At 37.7% G+C, this 13,136-nt stretch overlaps 1 protein-coding gene across 5 annotated transcripts in view; it reads left to right on the forward strand.

The window, feature by feature from the left end:
- Positions 1 to 13,136, forward strand: part of ARHGAP15 (Rho GTPase activating protein 15) — a 341,387-nt gene that overhangs the window by 175,371 nt on the left and 152,880 nt on the right. For all 5 annotated transcript variants that reach the window (XM_085552046.1, XM_085552045.1, XM_085552044.1 and 2 more), the window contains one exon: positions 12,208 to 12,306. In XM_085552046.1, coding sequence (XP_085408172.1) covers positions 12,208 to 12,306 — 99 coding nt within the window. The remainder of the gene's footprint in view (positions 1 to 12,207; positions 12,307 to 13,136) is intronic.

Raw genomic sequence — 13,136 nt, forward strand, 5'->3', positions numbered from 1 at the left:
TGACCTGTCATCAAGCAAAAACAGTGAAAAACGGCAATGAGTTATTCAGATTTAAGCATGAAAATGGAATCCTGTTCACTCCCGAGATAACAGCAGCTTTCCTAAGTACTAAAGAGCTACCAGTGCTCTTTCTTTGTTACGTGAGAGTTTTGATAAATATTCACCTTTTCTAACATTTCTCACTTGTTTATTCAGATATGGTGTGTTTCTGTGCATTGTACCACCTTGTTTCAGTCTGAGTGTGTTTGCGTTTAAGTAAGAGACAAAATGGTATAACTGAATTTCTAAAGCTTTCAAACTCTCAGCAGTTGGTTTTATTTGTTGTTGTTGTTGGTTTTTCTTTTATTCATTTTTTAATTTATTTTTCTCTTTTAATTCTCAAGTTCTGACAGTATCTAATTTATGGCTTAATTCTAAGGTTATCTTCTAAATGAGTGGCTTCTAGTTAACCTCAGACACTGGGATCTTGGCTGTGATAGGAAGTAAGTTCGTCCATTCTCAGAAGAAAATGAATGAGCTATGGGGAAGACTGGCAACCAAGTTTAGCTGAAGACTAGGTATAATTTCTTAGTTATTATTTTTCTCTTAGTTTTTCATGTGGATGTGACAATGTCTTGGTTATAATAAACAGAGATAAATAAAAACCATGTTATTTTTCTGATACTGTGATCTTTAAGTAGATATATATATAAACATATTATTTTTCTGAAAGAAACTGGCACAGCTGCCCATGGAGATGGTGATGCCATCATCCATGAAGGTGTCCAAAACTATGGAGATGTGACACTGAGGGATGTGGTCAGTGGGTATGCTGAGGGCAGGTTGATGGCCAGAGTAGTTGTAGTGGTCTTTTCCAACATTCAATATTCTATAATTCTTTGATCAAATTACCAGTTTGGGTTTGTGTGTAACAGCAAAGAACATCAGTTTCTCATCAGGTGGGCTTTTTGTTGGTTTTGCTCTGCCTTGATAATCCATTCTCTTCACCCTTCTGTACTGTAGAAGGGTATAGCTTCCTTTGCTGTGAGGTTTACAAGGGACATCTAATTGTGTTTCTTGTGGTTCTGCTGTTAATTTACATGCAGCTCTTACTGACTGTCACTAACATGTCTTTTGTTCCCTGAAATATTCACTCTGTGAATAAATATAACTTTTATGCTATTTTTGCTCTGACTGATTTACTCATTTCAGTCTTGTGACTGAAAACAGTGCAAGTGCTTGCATTCTGGAAGTTGCATGTTGCTTAATGAAGTACCTTGCTGAATCAGGGCTGCCGTGTTCCAGCAGATGAAAGAAAAGCACATAAGAAGCTGTACTGCCAGGTTTGGCTTTGAATGTTATTCTTTTAATCAAATTTTAGACTTATTAGCATAGAGGATCACGGTTTTGCAAAACAAACAAAACCTTTTAGTCTTATTCTTGAAAGTGTTTGGAAATGTTAATGTAATTGGTTTTGTTTATAGTTCAGTCTTGCTTACACATCTCTGCTCATAGACATGAGTGATAGAGTCAGCTCTTCCAGCAATGGTCTAATGAGCAAGTGCCCCAAATCCCTGGGAAGTGGCTTCTCCCTTGCATTTGTGAATCTCAACATTCTGAATTGTTTTAGTGACTGGGGAGTGGCATAAGGACTGGGCAGGACTGTAAGAAATAAATAAAATAAAATAAAATAAATAAAATAAAATAAAATAAAATAAAATAAAATAAAATAAAATAAAATAAAATAATAAAATAAAATAGACCCTAATTCTTTGACAAGCTAAAATCTGAAATTCCATTTTGCTTAAGATTTTCCATTTTACCTGTCAGTTTAAAATATATCTTACTGGCCGGATGTTACTTTTTATTTGCCATGTGCCACTTGCTTTGATGAGACTGATAGTGCATCTGGTGCCTATAATAAGGTCTTGGGAAGGGCACAGCCCATGGGGATCAAGGCCTGTGTGGAGGTACTCTGGTCATAGCACTTCTGTGTCTCCAGTTCATATGCTGGATAAGCAGGAATCTCCTGGCACATGCACAGGGCTTGAATTAATATGCAACGATGACATCTTTGGACAAGAAGGCTGGAGTGTGTTTAAAACACTCTGTTTATTTCCCTGTCACGCGTACCGTACATTTATTAGTGACAAGAAGCTGAGCAACAGTCACGGTGCTGCAAGACTCCAGTTAAATATGGTATTATGATTATGGAGGACTCAAAACCCAAATACTCAGCCATTTATCTGCCTGGTAATTTGGTGTATTTTTAGCCTCTCTTTATATTTAGATTCCTAAGTTCCTGAAAGAGATGTCACCTCAAACCTCCATTTGGCTATACTGCATCATCCCAAAGCTTGTGATAGAGAAGCATACCAGGCTTTCAGACACAGCATATTTAGAAAACAGGGAGAGAGTCTGCCAAATTCCCAAAAAACTGCTTCCCAGCACCCCTCACGAATAGCAGGAAATTACTTGTTATCAGTGGGTAATTCAACGACAAACATTATTGATTATCCAGCCTCAATCTTTACAGTCTAGATGGCCAAATATTTTGCAATCATACTCTCTATTTAAAACTAAAAGCTGTGATTTTTATTTTGGAAAAAAAAATAAGAGTTTTTCAATTTTTCTGCATGACACATCTCATTCTGGTACATCCCTCCAGATTGTCCAGCGCCTTAGCCAGAAGTTTGACTGACAGATGTCAAAGTGTACATCATGATCTAACTCTTGAGAAAAGGCTATGTGAGGGAGAAATTTCAGATACTTGGAAAAATCAGACATTTTAAAAGTAATATATAGGCCTTGCAGTGTTTGGAATTTGACATATCCTGGTGCATGCCAGTCACTCAATGACTTAGACAGACAGTATGTATCTCTTACTGCTTTTTTCTAATTCCGTGTGTATTTGTTAAAAATCAGTGCATTACGCAATTGATCGCTGTAGGTTGGCAGGTTCACGAACTCCACAGTCAAATAAGTACTTTCTCACTCAGTTTTTCTAGGTAAATAAATTCAGCTAGTATACAAAACTCACCATGTTCTGAGCTATATCCTCTTTTCCTAGAAGAACCCCTTAGACACCTATTGTGAAAAGATAATTTGGTATTTTGGTTACGTTATATTTTTAAATGACATTTTGATTAACCTTTTTTCATTACTACTGCACTACTTAAAGCAGCATGTAATTTTAAAGGCCAATGTATTTTCAGTGCTGCCAGTGCAGATCCAGTATAACTAAAGAAAAAGATCCAGAATCCTCCAACAGTGGAAAACTTGTTTGAAACTATTGTGAGAATATGGAGATACGCAATGTTAATTTTAAGGATTACAAGAATTTCAAATTACTGAAATTAGATGATGTTATTGCTTAAATGAAACAGGCTCTCCATACTGTCTGTGCTGTGGTACTTATTATATCAAGTGACATGACTGACAAAACCAAAAGCTCTAAGAAATATTCATACTCTATACCCTGGACTTGAACTCACCATATTTCTCAGTCCTTAGCAAAGTACTGTATGTATAATGTTTGTGAAAGTATTAAGACCATGAATCAGATCTTGGCTAGGTAGCTACAATGTATGGAAAATGTTTGTTGTTGCTGGATATATTTATAAATATTGTCCATACACCATCATTTCTATTGAAACACCAAGTACTTTTATGTATTTATTTATTTTGTAATGGAAATCTTTTCAGTTGCTGTAATTCTTCTTAAATGAATATAATGGCCCTTTTGAAGCTTAGCTTTTCCTAATATTTATGTACAAAGATGGAAAGAAGATGTTATGTGTTGCTGTCTCCCTGCATGCAAGGAAGGTTGATAACCATTATATTTTCCTGCCTGCAACACTCAGGAGCTTGACACAGCTGGCAGAGTGTATGTTCAGATCCTGGATGAACTTTGATGTTTTACATTGTTTTTAAACAGTAGCTGGCATGGTTGTGTAGCAGCAGGATATTACACTTACCGTTCAGTAGACCTGTTTTCATAGAAAAGGACCTCCTGCCTCTTTGCTCCAGGCCATAAAACCCTCTGTGACAGAGATCGTGTTTTGGATGTCTAGCAGTAGGAGCATTCTTGAGTTGTTGTACTGTCTTTTGGTAAGTTAATAAGATAAACAGCTATTTTGAGAAATAACCACGTGTTCTGCACGCTCCGTACATGAAAAGGCTCTGTGTATGAAAGAAAGAATAGTAATAATAAATGGAAAGGAAACGATAAACAGAACAAGGAAAAATCCTATTCAGTAGTGTTGTTTCATCTCTAAGAGATGCTTTATTCAACAGCAGGTATCAATCCCCACAAGTAACATCTGCTATCAGAGGATTTGCAGGTACACCTTTGCTCGCTGCTAACTGAATTTGTGTCAGTATTATAATTCAGCAGATTTCTGCTTTTCACTCAAACCAGGATTAGCATTGACTTGGGCTGGAGGGCATTCAAGCTGCTGTTCTTCTTTTAGCTATATTTCTCTGTAAACATCTAATTGTTTCAAAAAGTGATGTACAGTGTGCAAAAACCTGAATTCAATGCAAATAAGTCTGTGCAGCTCTGAAGTTAACAGGTGTTCTCATTAGTGTAAGTAGACAAGGAACGATTCTTGAATGTTTTATAAACACTTATAATCATGGCCAAATACATTACTGTAAGTATAAAGATACTTATAACAGCATCCCCTTTTTTCTTATTGTGCAGTCTCAGCACTTATTAATAGGAGACGTGTCAGTAAATGAAATCCTCAAAGCCAGTACTGGCTTCTGCCTGCAAATAATGCAGCTGTAAAATACTCTGCTACCGATGAATAAATTCTTCACTAAAATAAGAGTCAACGAAATGAAGCCTTTACACATAGCACATATATATTTTAAATATATATCTTTGCTTGTACTGAAATCAGAGTATTCATTCTCCCTTTGATTCTTTTTTGTTGGTTTGTTTGTTAGGAGGACTTGACTTATCATGTTGAGTTTTGCTCACATATATCATAAAGTGTTATAACATGCATATAAAATTGGACAGGAGGACCATTTATCACAAGGTCTTGTCCAGCTGGTAAAACTAAGACAGGGACTTCTCTAAGAAACCATTGCCAATATCTCTGTATGCGGCTGTGTAATATATGACTTCAGATTGTAAAAGCAATAACAGTAAAATATTACCCCAAGGAGAAAAGTAGCTTGCAGTAGGTATTCATACAGTGCCTTAAGTCTTCATCTGTGGACAAAATACACAATTGTCTATTCCCCTACTTCTCACTGCGCACAGACATGAGTTGTGTCTTAATTATTCTCTCTTGCTTTTTGGCTATAACCAGTTTTGGGGTACATCTTTCTCGCTTCCCATATCTGTGGTGACTTCCATGTCTCCTCACTTTGTCTTAATGTCTGTCAGGAGCCAGACATCCTTTCTCTTCCATCAAACAGCATGTGTTCTCTTTGTAAAGAGAAGGAAGGAAGAAATAGACATGTATCAGTGTGTGAAAAAGGGAGAACGGTCACCCATTCCTTGAAAATCTAATTCTCTCTTCACTAATATTAATGCAATTCAGTAAAAACTTACATATATTGTGAGTTCATTGTACAGCAGAAGAGAAGCATTAAGCTCAAATATGTTTTTCTTCTTAACAGTCCCAAAGTTGATTGTTTTACTGCAATAGTATTTGGAGGAACTCAAGCCTAGAAATTTAATGGAAAATACATATATTTGTTTATCACTGGTGCAATACAGTTTCATTTAAAGAAACATCCTGTTATTTTGTGGAAATTTACCCCTGGAATTCAGACCATTGAATCCACTTCAAACCACTGACATAAATACCCAAAACATTAGATTTCATTAAAAACCAAGTTATTCATGGAAGCAGGTTGCTTTGGTATTATGACCTCAAAAAGGTTTCCGGAAATGGATGTGCAAATTGGTGTTACCACAAGGCTACACAATCGAAGACACATCCTGTAAACATCTGGCAGCAATTGGTCTTACAATTGCTAATATTGTGGAAGTTGTGAAAACACAGGATCTGTTTGTTGCCTCTTTGCAATATTTGGTTTTCACAGCAATTTTTACAGAGTCAGAAGAAACAGGGTAATTATAACATAAGGTTCAACATCTTTAGATATATAGAACATTTTCTGTTGCTTAAAACAAATATTCCCAAAGAAAGTATAAAACATTTTTCTGACTTGCAAAGTTTTTGCAGTCTATCATTTAAATTACTTAAATAAAGGGAGCTTTACTACTCCCAAAAGCTGAGAATATAACACCCGCCATGCATATTAGCTTGATCTTTTTGACAGACCAGAAAAGTGTTTGTGTGTGCCAATTAAAACAAAAATGGATCCCCAGTGGCTTGTTCCTCACACAACTTCTGAAGACTGCTATCATTGTATGCTGGGGTAACCCTGGATAAGGCGGCTATCCAAAGTAAACAAACTTTTCAAAACTTTCATGACAGATGGGGGTTACAAATGCATTTTAATAAGAGAGTTGCCAAAGCAACTTTTTTTTTTTTGCAATCAGCATATATTTACTTAACATCTAGCAACATTGGGAACACAAGGCAGATAGTTTCTCACAAAATGTTTTAACAAATATCTTTTTTTTTTTTGTAACATTGGTTGAAGACCTCTTGTTCCAAGCTGATATGTCTCCCTCACTTCAGTGTTAACTTTGCTCGACATGCAAAGGACTGCTGGCTTGGTAAAGCCAGACTGTAATATGAGACAGACAATCTGCTTGATAATGAAATTTCTTTGGTAGTCATAAACATCTTAGAGTCCTTTAAGTAATTTAACTATCAGGATAACCATGGCTACCTCCATTGAAAAGCCTGAATCATATAATGGATATATGAAGCAGCATGGATATAATGCAACAGCATACTGATCCTTTTGTTTTCTACTGTTTGCATTTTTTGAATATTAGAGTCTCGGCTCACTACAGTACAGCATAGAGAGATATTTTATTTATCCTCTGCTGCTCACTCACTCAGCATAAACACGGCCAAGAGACTGGATTATCTGTAAGAAAGAATTTGAGATCAACTTTCAGAAATGCAGCCCGACTTTTGACATGTTTTTAAAAACTTACATATCTCTGTCCCTGTTTAATTCAAATCCAGATAATTAAACCACTAAGGAGCATAGTGTCTCCCAACTTTAATTAATTCTACTTCTGCTGTGGGTGTGGACACAAGTTTCTATCTTTTATGTATTTCTTCTCAAGCTATATTATATTCTAATGATATGCCTTTCTTATTTTTTCGAGAACATTTTGAAAAAGAGAGAAAATTCCCAGTTTGTTTCTTTCTCCTTCCCCACCCGCCCCCTTTTTATTGGTGTTGTTTTTCCCTATCCTGCTAGCTACCACGCAGATGGAGAGTGGCGAGTGGCACGTCCTGTGTTATGTGGATGGGATGGCGAGATCCCATCCTGCAAAAATATCTCAGAAAAAGTAGAGGCAAAGCCTAGATTCCTCTTCTTCAGGGGAATCAAGATGGTTAACATGATCAGAAAAAAGCTTGTAAGAGGCAAGGTGAGATGAAGGAAGCAGTGGGAAGGGGGAAGAGTGTTAGCTTTTGAGCTAGAAATGCTCCAGCGACTCACATTTCCTTTTTTCCTACATATATCAAGAGCAGCAATCCCAATACACAGTGTAACAAGAGGAACACATTTTATTGAGTTTCTGCATGCTGAGGTATCTGTCAATCTGAGTTGAAATCACTTAGCGTTCACCACAGGCTGTGGGAGTCCCAGGTGACATCAAAATGTAGGTTTTCTGCACTGGATTCTGTGCTGGGTTTAGCATCAGTCGTAGGGTTTCCACGGTCAAGAAGCGTCCAACAGTCCAACACTGGACCAATGGGATAGTTTATACAAGGAGCTACTACCATGATAGTCCAGGATATTTTTAGGATATCCTGCATTCTGAGGGAAGTAAGCTATGTTTTGTTTCACTATTTGGCTGAAAGGGAGAGATGGGTTCTTGGTGGCTGCACATGAGCCATATGTGAAACACACACTTTCCAAGCCACTCACTTCATGCTCAGTCACTGCAAGAGAGAGACTCTGGAAGTGTTTTTGCTGTATTTCTTCTTCCCTGAAGAGTCCCCCAGTTCCTGCATTAAAGTTTGCGCTCGGCATTGTCTGAAAATAGTTCATCACTGCAAATAATAGTCGTAGTCACCAGAGATGCATAAGCACACTTTGAAGTGAGTGAATCAATAATACGGTTTTGTATTTTTGTTTTGCTGTGTGCTTTTCTCTCCCTTTTCCATATCTCCATAGAGTGCCTATCAGTAGGACTGCTAAAATTGCCTCCATCCCTATTCTGCAGCTAAAAGAAATGTATACTGGTAAAGAACCAGAGGGATATGCCACGAAGGATATATATTTTTTCACAACAGTGAAATAGTCCCCAGTCCAACATTTATAGGAAGGATGTGGACAAAAACTCCTGGGCATATTCCATGGCATTTTTATGTCTTTGATCTCCTGTGTTTTTTTGGTGTGAGTATATCATGAAAGGGGAGAATCTCTGAGATGTTTTAGAAGGTGAACTGAGTGAGCTGTAAAGGTTTGGAAATCCTAGAGAAACACAACCATGAATGACACATTGCATGTCTCAGAACGTGACCTAGCTTCAAAACAACATAGGATTTGTAGGATTTTTAGGAAATACTGATCCCAGATGAGATACAGGGTATTTACGTAATGTAATGGTAGTGGCATTATTAAAATACAGTATTGGTGCTATATAGATATTTGTTGAATACAGGTTTAGCAGAGCATTATGCTGACTTCCCCTTTCCTTTGCACCTGTGTATGTTGACAAAAGAAATCTGTAATGAACTAACAACAGAATATTATGAAAAATGTTTCACACCTGCCCTCTAATTTCCACATTTTGTTGGCAGCCCAGCAGCACACCAAATTTAACAGACATTTACCTGCAGTGAGCAGTATTCAGATCATCAGTGCTGAACAGTAGGACTGCAGTTGTAAAACTGTTCTGGATGAAGAACTCAGCCTGAGAAGGGATTTTTCCAAGGTACTATAGCAAGAAAGGACTTTGGGAGTCCTGGCTCCGCTATAAGCAACCTGAAGGGCACACTGCTGGAAAACGAGAGGGCTGGTGCAGGTTGTCATTCCTTGTGGGTATTTATTGCTGACAGCAGCCTCAAAATTCTGCCTGGTAAGGCTTTGCTAATTGCAGACTGGAGCCTTTGCAAAAATGATGGAGAAAGATTTCAGGAAATATGAAAAAAATTAAAGCACATGATGCAATGGATGCTGACATCCATCTAGAACACTTTTACTTTTTTTTTTTTCTTCTTCTTTTTTTATTAAGGTGTGTCTTTCATTTTGTCCCCAAACCCTGTTTACTTCGGCAGTGCCTAACACAAGGACGGTGCGTTAGCATGCCTTAATATGGAGTAATTTATGCTTGTTGTTAGTTATACATCGTTTAGGGCTGTGATCATAAATTGTTCAATCACAAGGTTTACTCAAAGCTAGCATTCTTCACTGATGTCTTTTCCCAAGGGTGTTGAAAATTCGATTGTTCAAAGTGCAAATATGGTTTAGCAATCCCTTCCAAGAATCATTTATCAGAAATCCTAAGGAGGTAATATATAAAAGTGGGATAGGAAACCTGCACGTTAAATGGGATTTACCAGCCAAAGCCTTTGGAACTGCTTTCCTGTGAATGACTGGAATGGAGCAGAACAAAGTCAATTGCTGACTGTAATTAAGGAGTGGATGCGTTTAAACTGTAGAGAGCAGTAGCAGACTTCTTGAAACTGTCTAGTTGCTCTGAAGATTAGTCTGGGGAAAGAAAGAAAAGAACTTGAACTATATCTTACAGAAAGTATATTTTAAATGAATTCTCTTCCCTCAATGCTATGATCTGTTTTTGCAGATTTGCTCCTCAAACATCGATAATATATGATTATCGGAATAACACATTCAGACAAAGAAACTTTCAACATGTAGTTTACTTTGGTCTTGTTAGCAATGGAGTATCTCTTTTAAATATCATGCAGTACAAATGTTTATGCAATGCTGAATACTTACATTTTCATCCAGCCTGAATTTACTGAATGGGAGGCTGAACTACGTCGTGTTCCTTTTATGCCTTCAAAATACAGTAAATCTAATAAAATATGTTGCTCTTCCTTTGAAACTGTTACTCCATTTTATAATTTTAATAATTATTTGTTTATACTGGGAAAGAGGCATTGGATTGAATTGTTGCCTGTGTTTAGTCTAATCCATATCTGCATGTGTAGTGATAAAGCATAATGCATTTTGATCCCAAAACTTGCAGCGTGAACTGGGCACAGACCTGAAGGCTGACTCTTTCAACTGCTTACCTTAAGTTGAATATGTGATTTTTTTTTCCTTTTGTTGGGATAAAGAGAATGGATGATAGCACATGAGCAGCGGTTAGCACCGCAGTGGAGGACTAATAACAGGATTCCAATGTCCCCAGCCACTAGCTCTCCCCGTGTGTGGTGAACAATAGAGAGGCTGGAGGTCTGCTCCTGAAGGGCTGGCTGGGGCTGGGAACATCTGCAGGCAGGCAGGCAGGCTCCCAACCCTCTCTGGGAGCCCATTCCCACATTCTCCGCAGCACTCTCACAGGATGTCTCCGCTGGAGTTGTGCTGATGGGATTTTCCTTAATGCTGATGACTTTGGAAACATTCCTTACAGGCATTTCCTCAATAACAGGAGGGTTAAAGAACAATTAATAAAACAAGCTGGTGTTTTTTTGTTTTTGTTTTTTTCTTTTTGTTTTTTTCTTTTTGTTTTTTGTTTTAAATTTACCCTGGTAGTATTTCAGTTTTAAGAAAGAAGTGGGGCGCATCTGAGCTGGTTTGTTACTTTATGCTTTAAGAAAGGCTCTTAACGTGGGCAGATGGAGCAAAACAGTAGCACTTCAGGTCATCTGATTTAATGGGCTGCGCCAGGTCTTAGCAGCTCTGCTCTGCTTTTACTCACACTCTGTTCAGAGGGAAACCTCTGTGTTCAGCCATTCCCTGAGAAAAAGCCAAACAGGTTTTGGATCTGAGAAGTAACACTCCCCATCGAGCAGCTGCTGCACAAACTGAGACTGTGTCCCAAACCACTGCAACCTGAGTGTGCTGTTTGGATGCTACCTAGTTTTGCACAGGCATCTCTTCATAACAGTAATCATAATAATGAAGCTTTGGCTTCATTGCTGGTGGGTGCTGAGCTGGTTTGGAACATGCACAGGGTGAGATCCTTCCTGCATTGTCCAGACAACAGTGGAGATGCTGTCTGATCTGCAAGTAGGCAGAGCTGCCTTGCCCTGCATCCACAGCCACGTGTGACATGCTGCAGCTCCCTGCCTTGGTTTTGCTATCTGTATAACAGTCCTTTTAACTTGTTTTATGAAATAACCTAGAGATCTATTTTTTTTCTTGTAAAAACTCATGTAAAATATATGTATGTGTGTGACAGTGATAGATCATTATTTTCATGGCGGTTTTCAGAAGCTCAGACCAGCAGAATGTGCATGCATATTTCCACCAAATATTGTTAGGCAGTGAAATAGCATTATCAGGGGAGTGAATATTCTTTTGATAAATATTCCCAGTGTGGGGGTCAAAAATGTAAATACACTTCTATTTAGACAAACTGAGGATTTTTCCTCTGATAAGTGGGCTCCTAATTACTGTGCCACAGCCATTTTGATAGGAATTCTCTTTATGTGGAAGAAAAAAGTGACTATTAATTTTACCAAAATGCTTGGAAATGGACGCTGAGATCACAGGTATAGAGGAAATGTGTAAAATCAAGGATAGATGAATCAGATATAAAAATAAAGCTAGAATTGAAATGCAAAGTGAAAATAACAGGAATTAATTCTCACATTGAATTCATTTCTTTTCAGGATGATTTGATTTACATCTGAGCTGTCTGTCGTGTTGAGTTCCCTGGCTTTTCTTAACTTTTTGTCACATTATCATTATTTTTGCACTATTTGTGTATGGTGGTTGCAATGCTGAGACAATATCTCGTTTGTTGTGACATATCCCAAACAGCTTTCAGACAGAGGTTCAAAACTCCTCGGTAACTCTGGGAGATAATTATCAATACAAAGGGAAGCATTTGGGTGTGTAGCAGAGACAATGGCAGAAAATGATCTGTCCTGTGCACTTTACTTACCTGTCACCATCCATGCCCTCCCCCAGATCACGACAATGTCAGGAAATGAGTTCCTCCTCCAGTCGGATATCGACTTTCTCATATTGGATTGGTTCCATGCTATCAAAAATGCAATTGACAGATTGGTATGTATTTGTTTTGGCTGTTACCTTTATTAATTAAGATGTAGCAATTTCAACTTCATTTGCTTAGGCATCTCTGCAGGTTTTAGGCAGCTAGCAACTAGCTAGACATTCCTTTATCTGAAGGGTACAAAAATATGCAAATCTTATGAAAAATGCCAGATAAACAAGGTTGTTGAACTAAAATGTCATTTGAATCTTGCCTTGAAATGCAACGCTACATTTATTTCTCTGAAATAACAAGGACGTTGGTTTGCTGAGGGTTGTAAAAGCACACAAGCACTTAATAACTAATGAATTTTTGCATTTTCTGTTTATGCAGCCTACAGTATATAATCTTCAATGGAACTATTACTACATTTGATCCCTTTATGAATTTTTGTATTACTTATTCACAAGAATAACACTAGCAAATAATATTCCTTTGTAACTGATTGCCGTTATTCTCCTAGGAAAGCTGGGGGTTTTTCTATGAGAAGTAAGCAGGGCTGCGTTTTATTAAAACAGTTTTTAATTACCAAACCAGATTCAGCTGTAGCTTTTTCTTTCTCTTTTTGCCACTCTCAGTGCAGATTCCAAATGATGGCCTTCTCTGCCTGCTCCAAGAACATGTTCTTTTTTTTTCTGGGGGGCATTGACTTCCCTTGTTCACTGCGGAATTGTAGCGAGAGAAAATTACCCCAATTTCTTGCATTTCTCAAAGGTTTTTTATTTTCTGAAATGGAATTGGCAGAGAGGGCACAGTCAGTCTCTTGGAAAGGGTTAACCTGCACAGGGCTACTGTTTCCTTAAAGAGCTGCAAACATTCTATTACCCTGAGGCTATAATCAGCC

The sequence above is a fragment of the Coturnix japonica genome, chromosome 7, assembly GCF_054131305.1.
Source record: "Coturnix japonica strain WE chromosome 7, WE-NBRP24, whole genome shotgun sequence".
NCBI lineage: Eukaryota > Metazoa > Chordata > Aves > Galliformes > Phasianidae > Coturnix > Coturnix japonica.